Source organism: Ammodytes marinus (assembly GCF_949987685.1).
Source record: "Ammodytes marinus genome assembly, chromosome: 4".
NCBI classification, from domain to species: domain Eukaryota; kingdom Metazoa; phylum Chordata; class Actinopteri; order Uranoscopiformes; family Ammodytidae; genus Ammodytes; species Ammodytes marinus.
This window is the reverse complement of record NC_137233.1, coordinates 16,112,569-16,137,295: the sequence shown is the minus strand read 5'-3', so window position 1 is coordinate 16,137,295 and position 24,727 is coordinate 16,112,569. Positions and strand designations below refer to the sequence as shown.

Genomic DNA, 24,727 nt, shown 5'->3' with positions numbered 1-24,727 from the left:
CAAGGATGCCAATTTGTTGTAAAGGGTCACCATAGAGGTCAGGGGGGGGGGGGGCTAAAACGGGGCATTTTTTTTATTGACCTTATTTTTACATAACCTTATCAAGTTTACTACAGAGAAATGGGAAATTACAGTCAAAAATATTTTTCACTTTAATTTTAAGGGGGGTGTCAAAAAATGTCGTTATAATGGAAGTCAATGGTACAAATCGTGTAGTTAGCGGTCCCAGTGTAACAAAAACATCTCACACAGTCAAAATGAAGTGGAAATGGATGAAACTCAGAATATCAAAACTTCATTGTAAAACACACCTCCTTACCAAATTTTATGGATAGGGGACAATCACAGCCAAAATTATCTCAAAAATGCAACCCCAGATACACAGAATTCCACCAACGGGGCATAAGGGTTAAACTGTGCTATTATATAGAATCAGCATTTTGTATTTATTCCTAGGTAAAAAAAAATTGTTGTGTAATAGGGGAGAACGGGGTAATTTGTCACACGGGTAGGTCACAATCGTTATATCTCGGAACCAGAAGGCGCTGTCTGTTAAATTTTGGTATGTAAATATCCACAACTGGGATCAGAGGTCACCTACATAGTCTTCCTTGGAGTTAGACTGCTGCATTTGAGGTGAGAGGACTGTTAGTGTTTTTCATGTCAAATTGAAAATATTTAGCTCCACCCCAGCTGGGGAATAAGAAACAGAAGATAAAGAGACAGGAGGAGGAATCTTCATGAGATGAAGAGGATAGTTTGTGTTTGGTTTGTATGGAAACGTTCCCCAGCACCCGTTCAGGGGAGGTAAGGGAGAAGTGTTGTATGTGCAACCAGTGGGCACACAATCTCTGCTTAGTTAGAGTGAGCAGACCCTACATTTGCCATCACTGTAACTCAGATAGTGAATGTGTGTATCCTAGTTGAGTAGGCTATTATTGTTAGACCTATTTGTTTTGTTCTTTATGTTGTTACATACAGTAGGTTGGTCTTAATATGGATTTCCTTTTTGTTAATTCCTTGCTCATTTTGTGTTAAGATGCATACAGTTATGTAGGCCTATTTTTCAACTTGACAATGAAATTAAACTTTCAAATGTAGTTCTGCTTTTTAAGATTTTTCCCATAAAGATAACATTGTGACAAACAACCCCATAGTGTGTGACAACCGACCCCTTGATGGGGTTGGTTGTCACAATGTGTCTTTGATGGTAAAGTTATTCTTTATTACAATAAGTTAGAAAAAGTGAGGGGTTCACATTTCAAGCCAACACCTTAAGCTTCAATTTAATGTAGGAATGACTATTGAAAGATGTTTAGTTGATGAGCAATTCTCACTAGAGTAAAAAGTGTGCCTACTTACCCCGGTCTCCCCTACTATTGGTCTTTTAAAAGCTACAAAGAACTTTTGAATATTTCTGAAACAGACTAAGTTTCCTCTGACGATCATAAATGACATGTAACAGCAGATGAGACCATCAGTGCAAAGAATGCTATATTTATATAGTTTTTCTTCTAATGCCTTTGTCATGGGTACGCTCAACCAGGAAAAACAGCAACATTTTGACCAAAGGGGGTGTAAGAATTAACAAAACCTGAAAGTTCCTCATAGCACCTTTAAGGGGAAACATTTTTTTTTTAACTTGCCATCTGCATAAGGAGCTCGGAAACACCTAGCAGGGATTCGGTGTCTCGGTCAAGGACACTTCAGCAGAGCAGAGCAGATGCTTACTGCCACTGGGGTTTGAACTCAGGTATCCAGCGGGACAGCCCTCCCTTCCTCTTTCTCCGCTATCCCACCCACCCACCTTATAAAATACAACAAATCATTTCGGAACACGGCCTCATCGTGGATTCACATTCGAAAAATTATGCACACAAGCTTCACAAGCTAATTAGGAGAATTTCTCTAGGGTTGAAGCCTTTTGCCTCATTTCTTAACCTGGTTACACAGAGAGAATGTGTTCCCATCCAGTCAACCGGCAGACAAACCTTATCTAATTAACCTTCGTCCCTCTTGATCTTTTTTTCCTCCATCTTTCTCTGAACCATCTGTTCAAAATCAGAAACCATGCATACAAACACATGCGTAAAATATGATCTAAAGCCCGGCTCAGACCAAAGGCCCATTTCCATGCAACGTATTCACAGTAGAAGGAGAAGTGTACTGAGCAGAATATGCTCTCAGTACTAAGACCCTGTTTCCACCTGGGATTAACATCTGACTTTTTGAATCTGGTTACAAGTGGACAGCTCTCAGTCCGTGTGTTCCCACTTGTATTTTCAAATGTGACTTCTCTGTCTACTTGTGATCCGATTCCATTTACCCGCGCTGTATTTAAATCAACACGTACATCATTTCCGTTTGCATTGCTGTTTTTAACCGGTGGGGTTCAAACAAGTAAACATACAGGGCTGTACAGTGCCACAGTTTCAATCGCATTTGCTATTAAAATGCATTACATGCGAAGATAATTACAAGTCTAGGTTGAAGAGATAGGCTACTGTCTCATGGAGGAGCGATGCACAACACTGCTTAGAGGGCTCTACATTAACACTCGCCAAATGCGGGAAATATCATAGATAGTATATAAAAGTAAAAACTCTTAGGCGAGTAAGTTATTACGCCACTTTGGCTGGTGAAAGATGTGTGTTTGCCGGGCGGCTTTTCTAACGTCTGCTACACTCTTGTCACCACCAGTACACGGTTTTATGCAGTTAAGTTACTTTATATGCGAACAGAATATTTCCTGTGCGCCTTCACATTAAAAGCCTGTTACTAGCCAAACGCGAGTTGACTTTTATTTTTAAGCGGATAAGAACAGGAAGTCGTTGCCTTGCAGCTCTCCGTGTTTTCAGATTTACGCAGTGAAATGAAACCAGAGGACAGAAAGTTTGTCATTTGCAATACTGGCGGATGCAACTAACGTTCATGAGGCTTCTATAAAAGCTGCATGAACGCCAGTGATGCACTTTTAACGTATTTCCGCTCAGACAGGGGGCAGCAGTTGAGTAGGAGGTCCCTAAAGTGGACAAGAGTCACATTCGTGTTTCCACTACCAAATGATTGCGGACATAGCGGTCACAAGCGACGTAAACCACCTCCGAATGTGGTTTTTGTGATCCGATCTCTATGCGTCTTGAGAGTGTTTTCACCTGTAGTTAAAGCTTTATTTATGTGATCCGATTACAAAAGTCAGATGTTAATGCCAAGTGGAAACGGGGTCTTACTTAACTAATGTGTTCTACAGTCTAAAAGGTGCTTTCACACCTTGCCCTGTTTGTTTCAGGTCAAACAAACACTTGTGTATTTTTTCCATTATGGATCGGTTCAGCTCCTTTAGACTGAAGCGACAGTCAGTTAGCCCCTTTTACACAGCCAGTGAAAGCCGGGAATATGCCGGAATTTCGGCCCTCCGCCCTGCTGTATAAATGCGACCGTTGCGGAACAGGGGAAGGAAGGTGCGAGAGATTGTTCCGGGAATTTTACTACCTCGGGGGTTGTAAGATTGCCGATACAATCAGTTCCGCCTCACTGTATAAATGCGGCCAGCTTGTTGTTGCGGAACAGGGGGGCGTTTGACGTTCCATAGCCTACCTTCTAAACATGCGACCATGTTAGCAGTTGAAGGACGTGTGTTTATCATTAACCACGGCGGCCTGATGTCCAGTAAAAATCACCAAATAAAAGGAACGGCGTATAATCTAGATAGATGAATTATTTCTTAATAAGCTCGACATAACTAAATGCACAAGATATAGTTAAGTGCTGCAAGACTTGTCTGTCACTGGAATTTGATCTGTCTAGAGTAACCTGTCAGTTCATGTTTGCTCCTCTTGACTTGTTTGTAATAAATCAGCGTAAACATCCAGCAGAGCAGAGCTAAAAGGTCACAAACAATCTTTTTTTTTCCATAAAAAAACAAAACAAAACTTTGGTAAATTATGCTTTACAACTACTCGTCATTGAAGCATAATTGAAAGCGTACCTCAAACTCTTCAGAAAAACCTTGCAGGTTGTTCTTGTACAGCTCCATGATGTGTTTCACAAAGTGTTTAACGGGGACGGCCTCCATGTCATCTGCAGGAGAAACACAGAACAGGGATGTACAAATTGCTGTGTCTGCGTGTGTGTGTCTGTGTGTGCGTGTCTGTGTGTGTGTGTGTGTGTGTGTGTGTGTGTGTGTGTTATTCATGGTGGTGGTGGATGGTTAGGGTTTGGTTCCAGCCACCATGTATTCTGATAATGAGTGCACACGCGGGAGTGTGTTGGCAGTACACTCATGGAAACCAGTGCCATTTGTCATTTGAGTTGCAATCCTGATGCAACCAGGCAGCAAATGTAATTCATAGTTTTCTGACACCAAATCAGTCACTGATGGTCTATGTAATGAACAAAAGAGGAAAGAGGAGAAGAGATTAGAAAAGAAAAGACGGGTTTTGTGTTGTTTTGACAGACTAATCTCTATCACAAATGTCTAGATTTTGTATTTTGAGCTTTTATAGGAGGGAGCATCTGTCTCATCCGAGCCAAATCAGCCCCCAATCACACATGGGGGATTTCTTTGATGAGGCTGGTCACCATTACACTGGGACAATAGAGCAGGGGACCCAGCTGTCATCGCTGCCGATACTGGCCAATGTCTTAACTAATGCGCCGTCACAGCTGGAGCCTTAAGGGCTCTGACTTGCCCCAGTGGTTACGGCATAAAGGTGAACTCTCCTTGGTTAATCTGTTCATTTATCAAAATATCTTTCCTTCCCTTGTATTAGTGCCAAGATACTTAGAAGTTTAAACAGTTCATCCGAATGGTTCTGGGTGAAATGTGGCTTTAGGGGTCATCAATTGAAATAAACTACGGCTGATTTGGCCTATTCTTTTCTTGACATGATATGAAAATGTAATGGAGGTATGTTCATATGTATGCTTGCATGCCCCACATAAATATGTGCAATAGTAATACTTTTAACAGCAATCTCATTCTTACTTCCCATACGAAATTAAAATGTTAACAATCCAGGCAGATAATAAGCTAATGCAAATTCTAAGTGTACAAAGCTGCTGTTTTATGACTTTCATTTTCTGGGACATTTAAAAACTTTATTCCGGTACTATTATAATATAATTAAGGAAATACAGCTTACCTGGTATAGGGATGATTGGTATGTTCTCGTTGGCCACCACTCGTGGAGAGCTGCTCTCCTCCACATAGAAGTGGGCTGTCTGGAAGAATCTCCTACAAGAGAAAGAGAGAGAAGTACAGTTTGAAGCCACAGTGAAGTCTATTAGGGAGTTGTTATCCCATTGTTCTCAGATCCGGTTCTGTCAACATTAGCATCTAAACAGCTGAATAGACTGACACTGGAAGGGCTGTAAAGTGCTAATGAAAACCCCAGAGAAGTTGGGACACAGCTGATGGCACACGGATAAGAGTCGCTACCGGTGAGCAGCTACTGGAAACACAGTCTGAGCCGACTACAGGGAACAGGTAAACAACTCACTGGGACACAAAGCACAGAGACTAAATTAGCTCTTTACTCAAACTGGAGACAACTAAACCCAGGGCAACAAACACACACACATACACATACACATGCTTTGAAGGGATCCCACTCCAATTTGAGGACAACAAAATAAACTTAAAAGGTGCATTTTCTGGATGGTGTGAGTAATTGCTGCCAGAAGCTGCTACTCAACGCACAGATGTTCATATAACTTAATGACAAGGTTATTTGCAGTGACGAGACAAAACTTTCAACATGTTTAACTAAGCCATAGGACATTCTTGTTCCAAATATTGTTACCCCCCTGAAGGACAATCCCCCTTCACCAAAATTGAAAACATTATCTTAACATTTTTCATAGACTGAAAAATTTAAGATATTCAATCACAGTTTTGGAAAAAGACAAATTGTAGTTTTGTCCTTTTTTTGTCTACAATAATTTACATCCCAAAGATCCTTATTTGCAGTGGTCCTCATTTTTAGAAAAGTCTTGAAAAAGAGACTTTCTGTAAGTGAAGGATCTTTAAGGTCCTGAACACCTTGCAGCCACCACCATCTCCTCACACACACACACACACACACACACACACACACACACACACACACACACACACACACACACACACACACACACACGCACACACACACACTACAAATAATGCCTGAATACATCTGCACATATAAGACCCATGTTTCATCTCAGTGTAAGCATTTTCCAGGTTTAATCCTACCTGTAATTGATGCAGAGGAGGGAGCAAATGTTGGTCATTCTTTAGGAGGGATGGAACAAAAATAAAAATGCTGCACTGAATTTAAGAACATATAGGAAAACAATAGACAGACAGACAGAGAGAGAGAGAGAAAGAGACAGCGAGAGAGACAGAGAAAGAGACAGAGAGATAGAGAGAGAGAGAGAGAGAGTGTAAAAAACAAAAAAGGGAGAAGAGCTCCCCCCTGGCTTGCGTCACAGCCTCTCAATCTAATGGCTCCCGGTGGGTGCGGATGTCATGTAGTTAACTAACCAGCATAGTCCACACCTCCTCTCTGATCTCGCTAGTCATACAATAATAGTGGAAATATGCTTTCTGAATGGATTTCAGTTGTAAAAAAGAAAAAAAGAAAAAAAAAAGAAAACAGGAGAGTGGTATCCCATTTAACACCTGCACAGTAGCAGAAATACTGAGTCACTAACATGAAATTGGATGTTTTTTCTCCGTTGAACATCTGTGTGTTTATAACAAACACCTCAAGCCTCACAGGCTTCCAGATGCATACTGTAACGCCAGCAATTAATTCCATCGGAGACAGACTCATGACCTGAGATTAACTGGAGACAATACTACAACGAGTAACATGAGGGTATTCAAATTCAAAATGTGGTCCCATATTTTTAAATATACATTTATAAATATAGCTGTTAATGACCAAAACATCTGTTAGCAGAGAAACTGACTGGCTGGTTTCAATAGCTGCACTGTCACCAAAAGATGTACTATACAGAGCACGACAAAAAGAAAGTGTGTGAATGGGTTGAGAAAAAGGAAAGAGTGTGAATGGGTTGATTTCATCTTTCATCATGGTCCCCTCCCCAGGGGAAGCAGGCATTGTTTGTGAAATGTCAGAGTTGTCACAACAACATCTGTGATGGCCTTCTCCAATCTCAGAGCTGCCCATGCTCTTCCTCTTCTCAAGTAACACAACTCTCAGAAAATCCGCCAACAACTGAATCCACTACAGTCCTATCGTCTCCAACTTTGAAAATCCGCCAACAACTGAATCCACTACAGTCCTATCGTCTCCAACTTTGTTTTTTTAACACGTCTATGGGCTGATAACCAGGCTGTTCTTACCACACCCGTATATGATTTGACACATTGCAAATATTAACAAAAAAAAACACATAACAAAAAAACCTATGCAGACGGTGAATAACAATGAGACCAGCTGAGGAAACGGTCCATGGTGCTATTTGTAACTCATTAAATCCCCCCCCCCCCATCCCCATGTGCCAGTGGCATGGCCTGTGTAATTACTGGCACTCCAATAGCATGGCTGGAAATTAGCCCAGCAGATGAAGACCCAGCTGGGACCCTTCCCGGCACACAGCAGGGCCTTCAGGTCTCCCGACCCTCACACCCAGGTATAGGGAGATGGGCCTGGTGTAGCAGTCTTTACTCCCAGGTTGTGTGAAATTGATGTGCACACAACATGCAGATACTCCTATAAAAACAGACACATTCAAACCAAATGGGTCTGAAAATTCAAGGGGGGAAACAAAGTATGGATTGGGTCAATGTGGGACAGGGGCTGCTATAGTATTCCATATGGAGGACTCAGTGATACACTTATTTAAGATGAGCCCATTTCTCAATGGGATAGTGTATAGGGAACTCACCTCCAGTAGACCATCACAATCAGCAGCATTATGAGACAGAGGAGAGTGAGGGCAGACACCACCACCAACGGGACGATCCACACCATGCGGCCCATGCCAGGGTGAGGCGTTCGGGTCACGTTGGACAAGATGGTCCTATCTGGAACAGGACGTAATGACACATAAATACATGCCTGAAGATATTCTACTGACTTAACACCAACTAATTTAAAACTTTTAATGTGCCTATGTTGTAAGCTCAATACTTAGCTTATAACACACCTACACACCTGTTATGGTGAAACACTCATGAGAAAATGTGTATGGCAAAACAATCTGATTGGACCAGAAGTATTGCAAGATTACACTGAGCCTCATTACAGCTTTCAATCAATGCTCCTGGTACTTCTATGTCTAACACTGCAATGGTACAAAAATCTGGCAAACATTCTAATCATTATTCTTTTTCTCAAAAGGGATCTCAAAGGATTAGCTTGAGGCAGAACCCCTTTGGCAAGATGGCTTACTCGTGCCTTCAGGCCTCTTGTGTTGTAGTGAGAAAAAAGCCTGGAGCTTCACTGAGATGGTAACCATTGTAGGTACTGTCTTAAATCAAGATATTTGTGCACCGTAACTGTCTGTAGTGTTAGCAGCGTTCTGCTTTGGAGAGGAGCCTTGCATTGTCTGATAGCTGGCCTCAAAAGCACAAAGCCTCACTGTCATTTCAAATGGGACTTTTCCCATTTGGGAAAGATGAAAGGACTGAAAGAACAAATAAACAACATATTGTGTCATATCTGTGTGTGTAAGAGAGAGGGGAGGTCTAGCTTACCAGTGTGGACAGAGAAAGGCCACAGGCTCTTTCCGTCACTACTGATCTTTGGAGCCAGTGTGGGAATCTGCATCTCTGCACTGTCATTACGAGGCGCCCACGTGGAGACTGGGTTTACATCTGTCAGATTCTTCTCTAACATGTCTAGCAGCGACCGGTCATCAGTGCCGTTGCTCCAAGGTCCTACTGCGCCTTTGACCGTAGTAGGCCTGGCGTCTGCTTTCTCTTTGGCTGTGGATGCGGGGGTGGGGATTAATGGTTCTTTGGCCACGGTGCTGTTCACTCGCGTTTCGTCATTATCGGGTGCATCGGTCTTGCTCTTTTTCTTCTTCTCCTCCTCCTCTTCCTCCTCCTCCTCCTGCTCCCCTTCCTTCTCCCCCTCTTTTTTCCCTTCCTCCTCATCGCCGCCGCCCTCGTGCGTGGCCTGGCTCTCCTCGGATGGAGCGTCTGTTTCGGTGCCCGCCTGCTCCGTGCTGGACTTTGCCGGGTCGGCGGAGGGGCGGGCGGGGTTCTGCGTGGCTTGCGGGGCCTGTGTGGGCCACACGGAGCTAGGCAAGGAAGAGATGACCCCTCCCCCCACGCCCAGGCCCGCCAGCAAGGTGCTCGTCACCACCGATGCCACCGTGGCCTGGCTGCCGCTAGAGGACGGGCCCATGCCTGTTGCCATGGAGACGATGGAGAAGTGGATGCCAGAGGACGTCCAAGTGGAGGAGCCGGAGCTAATGGGAGCCATGTCCGCCGAGGACGCTGGAGAAACAGTGGGCTGGCAGCGGAAGAGGGAAAAGGAGGTTATATACAGAACCTTACCGCATGAATGTTTCTAACATACACAAAAAGAAAACGTGTCTATCTTCGGGGTCAACTCACCATCCCGGTCTTCACAATACGAGAGCCTTCAAAAATCCGTGTTGTATTTGCTGAAAACAAGAGAAGAGCCAGCATTTAAAAAAATTGTTTGATTTCATTTGAAAATACATCATGACTCATTATGATTTGGACAAGTACCTTGGAACAGAAGTGTCTGACTGAAATCACTGCGCAGGTCATGCTGACACACCGCCTGCACTCTGAACAGGTACAGGAGCTTAGGGGACACATTAGTGATGATCGCTTTCTGCATAAGAAAAGATGCACATATGCAGACACTTAAAAAAAACACTTGCAAACACATTGTAAATGATGTTTAAATGTGACAAAGTAAGAACTGTGGATGCTGTTCAATCTTATTGCCTACTATGATAAAATATTCAGCGCAGAGCCCCTGTTCTGTCAACAACAGTCTACAACCCACAAGTTCAATGCATTAAAATTCCTCCATTCCCTGCCTAATTTAATTGTGTTGTGCCGTTTGCAGCTACCTTTACTTATATTAAAATGGCTCTCGGAACGAATGTGTGATTGCCTCTGGTGTTGGAGAGCTAGTATTTCTCAAAAATATTCCAGATAAAAAAGGTATCCAGAGATAAGACGCAGAAATTGGAATGAAGTGGGCAAAATAAGAAAGACTGACAGCACACAGAGAGAGAGAGAGACAGAGAGAGAGAGAGAGAGTGACTTGTAACTAAATAGAGAACCTCATGGACACAATAATCGTGCAATTCATCTAGAGTAACAATATAAACTTACCATGCTCTTACAAAGACATGTAACAAAACAACAAATAATTAAATTATACAAATCCATTAGGTCTAATCCAAGTGGCCCTCAAGAGCCAAATAACTGTTGTTCAGCTTGCAAGGCTACAAAGTTAAAAATATAGGTTTTAAGAAATTATTCAACTTCACATATGCAGTACAGGCAGGGAGACTGCAATTGCATTGAGATGGTTCCTACGGTCCACATCCGAAAGAATGGCGTGACAGCTTTGTGAACAAGCCGCAGGTGTTGAGCAACACTAATCAAAACTCTCTCTTTAATTGAAACTATTTGTTTTATTTTTCCATCCTGCAGCAGAGACTCAGAAAAGTAAAAACTGTGCGGAATAATAATTTGTGTCTGATTTGCGGGTTTGCTACAAAATAGTTGAATTACCAAGGTCAATTGTGTTTTTAAATTAAAAATTACATATACGTTTGACTTTTGCTCATTCCAAAAGTTTGAATGCACAAAACAAGGAAGAGCCTGTTGGTGTCTCTTAATTCACCCAAAGGCCCATACTCGGCATGCTTGCGCTGGAGGCTTCACTTTTGCGTAAATTGCCTTTTGCTTCCGAACGTGTCACAATGTCACATCTTCTCGTGGAATGACAATGAATGAATGATGAACATTAAAACATTACTCTTAGTGTCAGATTCTGTACACGAGTGACCTACACATCCGTCTGTACCAAGCCCCAACCACAGCGAGTTCTACCAGCACCCAATGCGCAAGTGACAAAAATTGCATTAGCACCGGGTGGCCACTAAGGGCTGGTGGACTCCCATGTTAAATATGCCGTTTTCACAGCATTATTAAACTTATTTAAGGCCTGGTTTAAAAAAAACATTCTAGTCTGTATGTTTAGTTTATATCTCTATGACAACACTGGGGAGGGGGGGGATTTTTTTTCTATCTGGCTAGTATTTATTCTATTGGAGGTTAAAATATCTGAATAATTAGGACGCGGTCTCTTGAGTGACAGCTAGCCGCCCGTTAGCCCTCACTTTGCCTCGGAGGTAAACGTCAGCTAGATGGGCGTATCTCCCTCCCCCCGAAGTCACATCAATGCCTTTTTTCGGGAAGAGGGAAGTAAGTGGAGTCAAACTCTGACAAGATGGCGACGCGCATAGGCCAGGACGATTGGATGCAGTTGGAATAACTGACGTCAGCCCAGATGCTACATCCATTTTATATACTATCTATGGTCTGTACATTGGAGAGACTTGGGAGCCTGTTGTGTGTTTAAAGGTTAAAGCCATTCCCCTGCAGATTCCAGCCACTCTGTACAGTAGCTCTAATCAACCGCTAGTGCAGAAACAATGCACGATCCCTCACCAGCTTCCCTCCCATGATGATGACAACTGTGTATACTGGAATGCATGACCAACTGGAGGTAGTAATGCCAACAGAGAACTGATTCTGGGTCCTCTCAACCAGTGGCTGAGTGTTTTGCCCCTGCACTGTCGATATCTAAAGAGGCAGCCATGCAGACTGTCAAGACAGCTGGGGGTCAGTGGGCTTTGAAGGGATGCACAGCTGGGTGTTGGATTCCCACAAATGGAAGGATACAAGACCAGGGAGAAAAATATATAGTGTGGAAAAAAACATCCCCGTAGGTGCTACCTCCTGCAGGGGTGGGGGATATATTTCTGTAGAGACAGTGAATGCTCGGTTGGAGAGACACAGTGTGAACTTAATTGGTAACTCGATGCTTAAGGCCCACGGGCAGAATTGTATGATCACTGGTGGTGTCAGAAATGTCTCTAGAGAGATCTAAAGGTCTGTGATTGCACAGTTGCCGGCATTGGTTACATAAATAAGACAGTTTGCGCTCAAAGAGCTGCATCCGCTGCCTTGAAACACACTGGATGTTTCCCAACATGATTATTTTCTCAAAATGCTAAAATAAGATAAACAAAGTATAACATTAGTATTTGGTTAACATTGCTTTTGCTCAAATCTTTTTATTTTTTATGAATTATTATTTTGCAATAAGTTCTCATTGAGCAGACCTGCATCACATACTCAATGAAAGAAGGCCACAGGTGCATTAGTCAACACATCAAATATACATCAGCTAGACTAGTCAGTGTGTGCCACAGTCTATTCTTAGACAGGTGAGTGACAGGGGGTGTCTCTGGGCCCTCATATCACAGCCATATGCAGGGTTCAACACACACACACTGATCAAGACACCCTCTGATCCCGCCAGTGATAAGGACAGACAATCTGCAAACCAGTCAGAGCTGTTTTAACCACATACATACATATATGTGTGTGCGTGCGCATGTGTGTGTGTGTGTGTGTATATATATATTATATATTATATATATATATATATATAAAGCAAGAAACGTCTGTCTGTGTGTCTGTGGCTCGCATATCTCTGAGTTTTGGTCAGATCAGCATGAGCTTCCGGATATTGCTTAAACACAGCACGAAGGTGTGCATCCTTCATCCTTCATTTTGAAGTTGTAGAAGTTATCATATTTATATCATGCTGGCGAATAGTAGCTTACGTGCGCACAGAGCCGACTAAACCCCGCCTCCCTCTGACGAGCGGGACACGCACACACACACACAGCAGACCGACACAGCCTCACTTCCTCAACAACTCCTCATCTGCTCCACCTGTCCGCTTTAGTGGTGACAGGTGTACCAAAACAACAAAATTTCGTTGTTTTGGTACAATGACAAAATAAAGTATCTTGAATCTTGAATCTCTTGCACTTCACGCTATTTTCACTGTAATAATACAGCCCGGTCTCGGATGCTTCCACAAAATGTTTTATATCCGTTTAAAATCTAAACTGAAAGCCCGAGCGCGACCGCGCGCACACAAGTCTGCTCCCACACACCGAGCGCGCGTGCGCGCACACGAGCCCACCCCCCCCACAAACACACTGCTGCCTGCTACTGACACGTTAACGTTAATTGACAGCACGGTCTCGGATGCGGACACCCGCGCGCGGACACAAGTCCCCCCCCCCCCAACACACACACACACACACACACACAGCTGACTGCTACTGACACAGTAACGTTAATTGACAGTTATCCAAACTCTGTCTTATCTTTCAAATACCTAACAGTAATGGTAATGGGGTTGACAATGTTGTCATGGCGTGCAGCATAGACTCCTTTTATACACAGTGCAAACATTTACTATATAGGCAACTGATTGTAAGTTTGAGTGCATTGTGCCGTATGGATGGCAGTTTGCAAGGTACCATAATATCAGATTGTATAGGTAACACCTGTACAGCTCGATTCTTCTTTAGGATTCAACACTTAATTAACACATTTTCTGTTTCATTTCACTTAACAAAACACATGGAATTAGTTTGTGGTTATCTTTACACAATACACTAAGGAATGTTGCCCTACTCTATAGCCAACTTCTACAAAGTAACTTACTGAGTAACTTACTGATAATAACCTTTAACAGTGTAAAATTAGCCATCACTGATAGCAGCCAAATGTACTGTCTAAAGGTGCGAACACACTAGGCACTTTACACGCGTACAGACGCGTATGAAACCCGCCCCTTTTCCATAGGGAACCATTGGTTTACGCGCGTACATGGCGCGTAAATGCGTCACTCGCGCTAAAGCAACATTTTCACTCGCGCTAAAGCAACATGTTTACGCGCGTATATATTACGTGCGTAAATATTACGCGCGTATAGCTACGCGAGGAGTTCAAAAAATTGAACTTTTGTTGCTCCTACGCGAGACGATTAGCCGCGTTGGCCAATCAGCGTTGAGCTTGACCCGCGACGTCACATACATTGGCAGGGTCGGAGAACAGTGTACTGTACACAGAGGCTGATGATGAGAGACACCGAGGAGAAAAATGTATTGCGGGCGGCCGGTGCTGTATGAAGCCGCTCGGGGTTAGAACACGTGGGGAAAGTAAACCAGGAGAATGGACTTCCTGGTTAATTCAATGTGCGGCTGTGCTTTAGCCGATAAACAAAGTTAGCGCCGTATAGCATTAGTTAACTCACCCTGTTGTGTGCGGGCGGCTAGCGCCTCATATTATGAACCCAAACATGACGACTGTCCGCGGGACTTTCACGACAAGTAGAGCGAAGCACCGGTGTTGATCTACGCCAGCCACGGTCCCCTGTCACAGCCAGGTAGGGTAATTTTGGCTACTTGCCTTTATGTTGTGCCGCCGTGCACCGATGCTGCTGTAACTGTGTTTGTTATGTAGCTGCCGTGAATATCCAATGCTGTTTTAATGCTAGGCTATTTGTGCTGTCCAGTTTGTCTTTTGGCACAGTTGTTGGCTGTGTTGTTGTTGTTTTTGTGCGGACATGCACGCTGTTGTGTCGGGTCTGATCAGCCATGGTTGATAAGGGAAATACAATATCGGGAGGGAGACTAGGCAGGTTACGCGCGTATAACCATTTTTGACACAAAATGATCAAGCAACATTTTAGCTGCGTTACGCACGTAAATCTTACGCGTGTAAAATGCCTAGTGTGTTCGCACCTTAATATGTTTCTTTGTTTACCTGCTTCCTACTGGCACTGCACTAGTTTTTTTAAACAACAATTGATAGTAACGCTCACCATGCTCTGGTCCCCAGTTTTGGTGAAGGTGTTTTCATCAACAACGTCTGGTTTAACCCAGCTGTAGGAGACCATGTAACTGGTGATGGGTGGGTGGTATATGGTCAGGGGGCGTTCCCAGCTCACCATCAGCGCTGTTCGGTTTAGTGTCTTGATCTTCATGCTCACTGGGGCACTGCTGCACACTGGAAGAGAGAGGTAGAGGAATGGGAGTAAAACAAACAGGCACGTACTGTCTGAATGCAGCTAGGTGAAACTGACATGTGTGGGCAGAATGCAGGTTGCCATTAAACAAGCCTATTATTACTACTGTTTGCTTCTGACTTGACTCAAAAGCCATTTCCACTCGAGAAAAACACTGTAAAAATAAGTAAAGGAATAATACAGTAACTCAATAACAAAGCCAGGAGGCTAGACTATGATCAGGCGGGACCACACACGTCAGTGTAGATTGTCAATTTGGACGCTTGAGTCATTCTCATGCCACAACACTGCAGGAGAGGTAGAATATAAATCAACTTTAAGCTTTGTGCTAAACATGTGGTACAGGTAATACTGCAACTTCCTGCCCTTTATGTGATTTAAATGTTCCTTTTTCTGTGAATCATTAAACAGGATGGAGGATGTTAGAAAAAGCTGTGATTCAGCCTCAAGGTGGCAGTGTAGGCTGCAGCGTGGATATTAACACTGGGAAGTGTCAGTATGAGGAAGGGACAATCTGGACATGCTTCTCAGCACACAAGGGCAACAGCAATCAAGAGCCAGTGTCAACTGATCATGTGCACACACGGTTTCTGTCAAATTGAAATTGTCGCCACAGTTTTTCTCCATTTACACAGTGAAGCTAAAGTGCAAATAATGCAAATGGAGACAGGTTGGAAAGGAAATAAGTCAGGGGGGACACGGGGGACAGAAAAAAGAATAGCAAGAATATGGGGTGTTGATGAAGTGTGACAGGTGTGAGATGCATTAGAACCCGCCGGATGTCGGGTTGTCAACTTCAGTAGCTGAACAACAGCTGAGGACATAATCAAGGTTTTACTGCCTGTATCATTACTGTCACGACAGTCATCATCCTTTTCACCATCAACACTGGTGTACTAGCTAAAATCAACAGCAGGTATAGATATACAAGATAAATATCAACCCAGGTGTCTGTATTCATTTGAGACTTCATTGATCTGAGGCGGTTGTTCCTTTTATGAACACCTTTATCGTTTAATGGCAGATTGGCAACAATTAATTAGCGCTTCTCTTAATCTGTTTGAGTCGTGTATGCAAATTAGATTGTTGTCACTTATCTCAGTTTCAATTGAAAACAAAATGTTCAACTGCCGCACAGTGTGAATCGAATGGTAAATAGGACCTAATGTTTAATCACTAGCAGAGTTATTTGCTAGGGATTTTTCGGTTTTTTCGGAATACATAAAACCCCAACACACCAAAATAAGCCTCATAGTGGTTTCACCTCACTCTGCAAAACCACTCGGAGCAGAACATGAATCTTTCTCCTGGCAGCTTCCACCATAAAGGGGATGAATTGACTGTTGTCAACAAACAGCAGTTCCGCTGCTTCTCGCCTCTCAAGACAGTACAAAATGTTTTAAAGGAGGCCATGTGCCATTGTGACATTGGAGTGATGGCAAAAACAACAATTTTGTTGAAAACACAAAGTCAGAAATGTTAATGTCAATATTTTTTCTTTGATTAATCGATAAGCCGACTGAGAGAAAATGAATTGGCAAATAGTAAAATATCAAATTGTTCCTTGAGTCCTTTTCCATGCAAAAGTGCTATACATGTGTTGGTTTCAGGTTCTGCAATGCAAAAAACAACAGAACAATCAATTCTGATGGGCAATTCATAAATATTAATTTTCTGACATGTTATAGGGAAAACAAATCTCAATTCTTCAAGAAAAGAATCAGCAGAGTGAGCATTAATACAAATAATAGTTTTTTGCAGCCCTATGGAAAATATCACCACAGACCGACCACATTCTAAACAGAGGTACGTGAAACCTGGTCTCCACTTGAGAACAAGGCTTGCATTCAAATGCTTGTTGTTTTCACACATGCAGATTAACAGTGTAAAATCAACGCAAATGAACACTTACTGCCGTATATGGCACACTTGGCATTATCCCTGTACAAACAATATATCTGCGCTACACAAACTAACCCGTGACCTGTGCATTGCATCAGAAAAGGTTAGCTATGCATCTCTAATGGCCAAACAACTTTGTGCAGCTGTAAAAGCCAAACTGATGGAACATCAAGTCAAGGTGTGGCCCTGGCTCTCATAGTAACATTTACAAGCCAAGCCATCATTTAATGTGTGCAGATTAAATATCCCCCCTCACACAACCTTGACACATGTCACCCCTGAAGATAAGACTGACACTGTTTATTCCCAGCATCTCCCATTAAGTATAGATTCTTACATTTTAACACAGTGGAATAGAAATGCAAGGGACACAGGGAAAATGAGAAAGAGGGAGAGGTGGGGCAGAGGGAAAAAAAGGGAGAGATACGCTGGTCCACATTCATTTTGCCTACCGACATGCCACAAAAGCAATTTCACAACTTAATTTGTATGGTTCTATTTTAGCTGTGCCACATATTAATGATGATTGCTGATCGGCCTTGTTAGGGTGCTCCAACTTCATCACAACCATACCCAATCAATTCTCCCCGCCAGACACCAACAACACTACTTTGAGGCGCAGCAGCCGTTCTCATTAGTCTCCATAGTTCCTGTGCTGTTCTGTTAAAAGCAAGCCGTGCAAGATGCACACATAAGAGAAAGGCAAACAAAAGCACTCAGATCAGGCCCTGCGTGAGGCATGTGCTTTGTATTAATACGTTCTTTGATATGAGAATGAGTTTTAACAATGAGAGAATGACGTGCACAAACTATGCCCCTAACATTTGAATCATTATTATTGTGTTGATTTTAATTACACCAGAACATACTATGACTATTTCATTATTTCTTTACCCAACTGAAATAGAAAGGTGGTTTCCTTCTATGGTTCAATTGTATTTACTGACCAACTGATTATAGCTGCATGCTGTGAAAGGGTCCTTATGCTCAGGAGCAAGATGTGCTTCTTGAATGTGCTCCTAAATAAATGGCATGTTCAACATATGGTCAAAATTGAACTGCTGACGGCAATAAACAACAAATAATTCTGAAACTACTTCCACCATCAGAGGATGTGACGACCCAGTGGATATGCTTTATATTGTGCTAAATCATTTCCCCACAACAACTGGAAAACTAGCATTTGTCGTAACCAATTTCCTTCCGAATGCTTCTCATGAAGACAAGCACAAGACTGATCTGATTTCAAACTGAAGCGTGAAAGAAAATTCAATGTTACTTTTATTTTTATTTTTGCATTTAATCTTTTTTTAATTGAATGCATGTAGATGCTAGTTAGAATTAACTACAGGTAGAACAGTAGCTGTAAGCAACACAATACATCTCTTTAAATAGTCAAACTTTATTAGTGTTGACGGATCAAAATATAGATTATAAAATGTTCTCTGAGCTTTAAGTCAGAACTCAAATCTATTTTTCACATGTGGTCCTAATCCTCTTCTAAGCATATGTTTTGCTTTGTAAAATGAGTAATTCCACCTTTAATTTTGTTAAAAATCTGTCTTCATTCATTTCCTGATTAATATAGCCTATCGCTTTCTACATGTCCACAGTTAAATGCATGTTGAACAGGTGTTATAAAGTTCGGGCTACTTACGAGCGTAGTTCACGTCGACCGGGTAACTTTAATCTTTAGGTTATCTTTCATCACTCGTCCGTGGCTGTGAGTCGAGCCCCAGCACGGCGACTCCCCGTGTGTGTGTGCGTCGATACACACACTCACTCACACACACTCGCCGAGGGACAGACAGATTCTCGGCAGACTAGCTTTTATCCTCCCCAATTAGTTTATTAGTGATGTAAAATCAATAAACGCGTGTCTCCAGAACATATTTAAAAACTTTGAAATTTGAAAAAAAAAAAAAAAACGGTTTTCGTTTATTGATTTTTCATAAACGGTTATGATTTACTAAACGGTTACACGTGTACACGTGCACACCCCTACTATGGGCAGAGATTTGTGTCAGTAGAACTTGAATTAGAATTGATCGACTTGAATATGAATTGATCAACCTGCATTTGAATTATTGATACTTGAATTCGAATTTATACACTTGAATATGAATTATCCATTTGAATTTGAATTAATTATACTTGAATCTGAATTTTCTCTACTTGAATCTGAATCAGTTAATACAAGTTCAAAATTCAAGTTTTCAAATTCAAGTAGAAAAAATTCAAATTCAAGTAGAAAAAATTCAGATTCAAGTAGAGAAAATTCAGATTCGAGTAGAGATGTGCACATCTGGGTTCTTTGAGGAAGAGCAATCGAGTGCAGATCTCTGATCCTAGGCTACAGCGTCCGGGCGGTGACCGTTATTTAACGTTCAGGAAATATAAAGTCATACATTAGTTTGTTTAATCATCGTGAGTGCTGTCTGATAAGCCGGACAGAGAGCGTCGGAGGAATCCTTCGCCTCTAAACATGTAAACATGTGAAGAAATGAATAAATAATCAATTAGCTTACCTAAAAATAAGTTTGCCATGTTACTGTTTATTGTATTTAGGATTTTAGCTCATTTGGACGCTGTTTGACCGTCTGTTTTCATTGATAGGCCTATAGCCTATTGGCGATATTATAACTTAATTAATAACTTAACTTTAATTACTGAAACGTGATTAGTGTTCTAAAAGATACTTCGATTATAAAACAAGAGGTCAAAAACACAGACGATGATTAAACAAACTAGCCTAATTTATGACTTTATATTTCCTGAACGTTAAATAACGGTCACCGCCCGGACGCTGTAGCTTAGGATCAGAGATCTGCACTCGATTGCTCTTCCTCAAAGAACCCAGATGTGCACATCTCTACTCGAATCTGAATTTTCTCTACTTGAATCTGAATTTTTTCTACTTGAATTTGAATTTTTTCTACTTGAATTTGAAAACTTGAATTTTGAACTTGTATTAACTGATTCAGATTCAAGTAGAGAAAATTCAGATTCAAGTATAATTAATTCAAATTCAAATGGATAATTCATATTCAAGTGTATAAATTCGAATTCAAGTATCAATAATTCAAATGCAGGTTGATCAATTCATATTCAAGTCGATCAATTCAAATTCAAGTTCTACTGACACAAATCTCTGCCCATACTTTACAGGCTCTTCGTTTTTAATACAAGTCAGCTGGAAACACGAAATGGTCAGGAGGAAACAGCATTTTTAACTGACTCAGAGAAAGAGTCACTAGTGCCAGTTGACACCAGTCTAAAAATAAGCCCACTTTTGTCTGCAATCAATGAATCATGTTTTCAAAAACATACTAAGAACTAAAAGTAAATGTGCCACTGTTATTATTGCAAGCGTTATATGTACGGTGCGATAATGGAAAACATGACAACCTGAGGGGTTGGAGCTTAGTGAATGGTAAACAACTTCTGAAGGTTGTAAACAACCAAAATATCAAAAAAAATATCATGTTTTTGTTGCTCGTGTCAGAGCCTTAGGTAAGATTTTTGGGCAGCTTTTGTTCATCTGATGTAACCTTGGACTGCACACAGTGTGCATTATATAATACTAATCCAAACTTGGCTGTACTGTAGTATCAATGACCATGTCCTTAGTTTACAGCAAGAGTAGAGAATAATATAGCAGAGTAATATAGGCAGTGATTCAGAAGAACTAGTAAAATAGTGAGTAATGATTGTAGTTACATGAATGTAATTACAGGAGAACCTTGGGTTAAACGAGTAGTGCTCAAGGCAGGGGAGAATGGGATAAAATGCAGAAAAACAAAGCTTACCTCTCGAAGCCTCAGTGCCATGAGGGCTTTCCAGGATCGCAGTCAAATCTCTCTGCCATGCATCTTTTACAGCCGACTTAAAGACCTTTCTACTATCCATGTCCTGCAGGGGCCGGAAGTTGTTCCTCAAGTATTCCACGGACTTGACATGATCCTGTTGCTCTGTTGTGAAGATGGAGTAAAAGGAGTCCAGCTAGATGAAAAGAAAAACAGACAACAGCGATTGAAGCAAATTGAATTTATTTTTCTTACCGTGTGTTTGTGTGTGTGTGTGTGTGAGTATTTGTGTTGAATATGATAGCTCATGCAGGACTGCATTTAGAGCAACTTGCCAGCCTCCCTGACTGTTCACAAATGGACCCCAGTGTTTGCAAGAACACATTCACACCACAGGCCCCAGTAGGCGCGGACCTCAATCATCGCCCTGGCTACCTGCCGGGCTGTAACTCCTCAATGGGGCAAATTTGTGGCCATTGATTGCCATGAATGATCTCCTGCCGCGCTCTGTAATGACTACACATTACAGATACTGTGGAATCAATGTGTCCTATGCGTGCTTGGAGAAATGAATTACAGGTTCATAAAAGGCTATCTGGGAGCGTCACAAACATGGTAGCGATAGTCAATATTCTTGCAGCAGGAGTCATCTCTGAACAAAAGATTTGTCCTCCTTCAACTTGATAGAAATAGGGAGGTAAGCCGCTGTAGTGCGCATAGGTGGGTGCTGTAAAATGCTTAATTTTTATTTTAAAAATATGTTCAACCTTCACTGAAATAAATTAGATCAATAAAAATTGTAATGGATCAACATTTTCTCCATGTGAATAACTTGAACAATACAACTATGCCTCCATGTGCGGCCAGCAGCGGTATTCGACTGACAAACACCATAATATGTATGTGCAGTTATAAGAACCATCTCAGACCATCATTCAAATGCTAGTAATTGGCTCCCCTCTTCTCCTGCTTGATCATCCGCCATACAGGCAGTTATGGTTTCATATGCAGAGGAGTTGGGGAGGAACGAGGGAAAACGGAGGAGAGAGATAGATGAGGGGAAAAATTGCTTGTGCCGCCGACCCTGTGGGACAGCAAGTGTTCCAATGACTGTGTGCAAATGGGATCCGTGCGTGGGGGGAAATCTACTGTAGTGTGTGTGTGTGTGTGTGTGTGTGTGTGTGTGTGTGTGTGTGTGTGTGTGTGTGTGTGTGGACTTGACGCACCTGTGAGTAAGACAGATACACAGGCCTGGAGAAGATGATCCACTCCACTACTTTGCTGCAGGGCGGCGTGGTCAGAGAGCCGGTGTATCGGTAATAACTGTCCACAGACGACGGCAGCAGATCCCTCAGGATGAACGACCTGAGGTTTGTCTCCTTTTCTGGGTAAGGCAAAAAGGGGATCAAACTTGTCAGTACACACAGCAAAAGCAGAGACTTCCGTACAAGCAGCAAAAATGCCATATATTTCATGCACTGATGCTTTTGCGAGAGCATCCTGCATATCTTGAGTAACATTTACACAAACATTTTTACAGGGTTGTTTTCATTTCACTTTCCCAGTGGCATTTTTTATTATTATTCATTACTGCTTTCCTGAAACCTCCACTAGTAGGAATGACGGAGACAGCAGTTAAAAGCCTCACCACTTGCTATCGCTCTGGCGAGATCTCTGTCCTCTGATGGGCTGAGAGAGGAGCAAAAGGAGAGGAGTCAAGATAAAATGGCCCTGCTAAAACAGCTGATCTCTGGCTAGGTGGTAGCCCAGCTCTGCGCCGTGTAACAACTTTGGCAAGAGGCCACATGGGTCGGGATTAGGACAGATCAAAAATGATTACCAGATATGTTGTATCCTCCATGATGAGAACCACCAAGCAATATAAAATAAATACAAAAATATCATGCAGGAATCGGGTTTTTCATCCACAGAAAGATCCCTTATATCACCTGCAAATAAGCTGTGTGCCTGTGGGCTTGTTTTTCCTTGAATAATGACATGAAAAGAAAAAACAAATATAGCTGAATTCATCCAATCTCTCACAGCTCATGACCTTATCAAAAAAACTACTGAAAAATCAAAAAAGGGTTCTGTTGTGATGGGACTGATAAGAGTATTGGCATACTGGAAGCCTTGCCCCTTCCCCCCCCATGCATTTTTTAATCTGTACTCAGATTTGAATTGCGTATTCACAGCCTTTCTTCTCCCCGTCTTCAGACAGTGTACGTGCCCTATCGCTCGTGGGCCGCCGGGATGCTGATGGATGGATGACTGTGGGATAACGAGCTGGTGGAAAACCAAGCACCCTGACAGCGAGGGAGGGGTGGGGTTTGGGGGGCATTTAGCAGCCAGCAGGAAGAGAGTCCAAAAAGCACACCACACCCACACACAGAGTTCTCTTTCAGCCGGTGGGACACACAAGATACTGAGGCGGTAGTAGAACCAACGTCTGTGTAGCTAACGTGGTTCAGCCACTTCTGGAGACGGCTGGAGATTTATTTATCAAGGTTATATAACAAGAGAAAAGTGGATCTTAAATACCTCCTGTCCATTGAAAAACCCACAGGTGAAATGCCCTCCCATGAAAACAGACCAATCAGTGAAGTAGGCTATTTTCTTAATTACTATAGTGGAATTTAGTAAGAGCGTATACTTTTTTTTTAATGTATAATTTCTAGTGGTCTTTTCCTGCTCTTTCAGAAAGTTTTTTTTTTTTTTTTTCGCACAAGTATGCTCAACAACAAAAAAGTTCATAACCTCAGAAGTACACATTGTACAAGATCAAACATTCAGCACCACAAAGTGTGGGGAGTGAAATTATAATTAGAAGCGACTCTGAAGCCCTGCACTTAGTCTTGTGAAACCAGCATGGGTTGAGAGCAATTACTCCTTGCCTCTATATATACTCATCCATTTACTTATCCTTGTCAGTGTATGCTTATGCGTACATAAAGACCTTCAGGCAGGTTGTAAAACATGTCACACGTGTCCGTGTAAACAGAGCTGCTGTGTCTCCAGCTACAGTAAAGGATTACATAGTCATGCTCAAACATCTGCTTATGGTCTGCATAAGTCATGCATGCAGTGAAGCCAGCGCAGCAGCGGTCATTAAAGACTATATGCCATGCTGAATTAAAGCAATGGTATATAAGAAGAGACATGAATGGTTGAAAGGTGAATCTGGGCCCATGCAAGGAGCCACAATGGCCAATACATGTATGTCTGAGTCCAAATATAACAGAGTGATGTCTAAATGAGCCTCATATTAATTCAAAGTTTTTTTTCTCAGAGAGAGAAGCTCCTTGGAGCAACACTAGCAAGAGAGAGGCGGTATCTTGCAAATGTTGCCTCCTTTTGAAGTTAAACTCTGCTCATATTTTTGTGTTTAGACTCTCATTTGGGATTGGAGATAAAAAGACAGATGCTTAAGCAGGTGAACGCAAGATCATCAATCTTTGTTGCTACGGTGGTGGGGAGGAGCATAACGTTTGCACTGTCACTAAGGAATTTACTGCAAGGATCAGCCAACAACAGTGACTACAGCAGTGACAAAGTGATTAGTGAGCGATAATCACTTTTGAATATCCCGCATGAACTTCATTTCAACAGTGTTGTGTCGTGTGGAGGAGATTTGGGTATTTTGTAAATAAATTAATAAATAAAATCAGGAAGGAAAAAATCATATTTTTATAAATGTATGTACCGGTCCTTCTCATATAATTAGCATATTGTGATAAAGTTGATTATTTTCCATAATGTAATGATAATAATTGAACTTTCATATATTTTAGATTCATTGCACACCAACTGAAATATTTCAGGTCTTTTGTTGTTTTAATACTGATGATTTTGGCATACAGCTCATGAAAACCCCAAATTCCTATCTCA

At 41.9% G+C, this 24,727-nt stretch overlaps 1 protein-coding gene across 2 annotated transcripts in view; it reads right to left on the bottom strand.

Annotated features, from left to right (window-relative positions):
• ca16b (carbonic anhydrase XVI b) overlaps positions 1 to 24,727 on the bottom strand; it is a 126,762-nt gene that overhangs the window by 10,642 nt on the left and 91,393 nt on the right. Inside the window, exons 7-15 of one of the 2 annotated variants that reach the window (XM_080026019.1) lie at positions 22,066 to 22,223; positions 20,843 to 21,035; positions 14,928 to 15,112; positions 9,716 to 9,824; positions 9,578 to 9,627; positions 8,711 to 9,473; positions 7,900 to 8,038; positions 5,145 to 5,236; positions 3,989 to 4,080 (exon numbers count right to left, since the gene is read on the bottom strand). In XM_080026019.1, coding sequence (XP_079882145.1) covers positions 3,989 to 4,080; positions 5,145 to 5,236; positions 7,900 to 8,038; positions 8,711 to 9,473; positions 9,578 to 9,627; positions 9,716 to 9,824; positions 14,928 to 15,112; positions 20,843 to 21,035; positions 22,066 to 22,223 — 1,781 coding nt within the window. The remainder of the gene's footprint in view (positions 1 to 3,988; positions 4,081 to 5,144; positions 5,237 to 7,899; positions 8,039 to 8,710; positions 9,474 to 9,577; positions 9,628 to 9,715; positions 9,825 to 14,927; positions 15,113 to 20,842; positions 21,036 to 22,065; positions 22,224 to 24,727) is intronic. The other variant, XM_080026020.1, reaches the window with a different exon arrangement.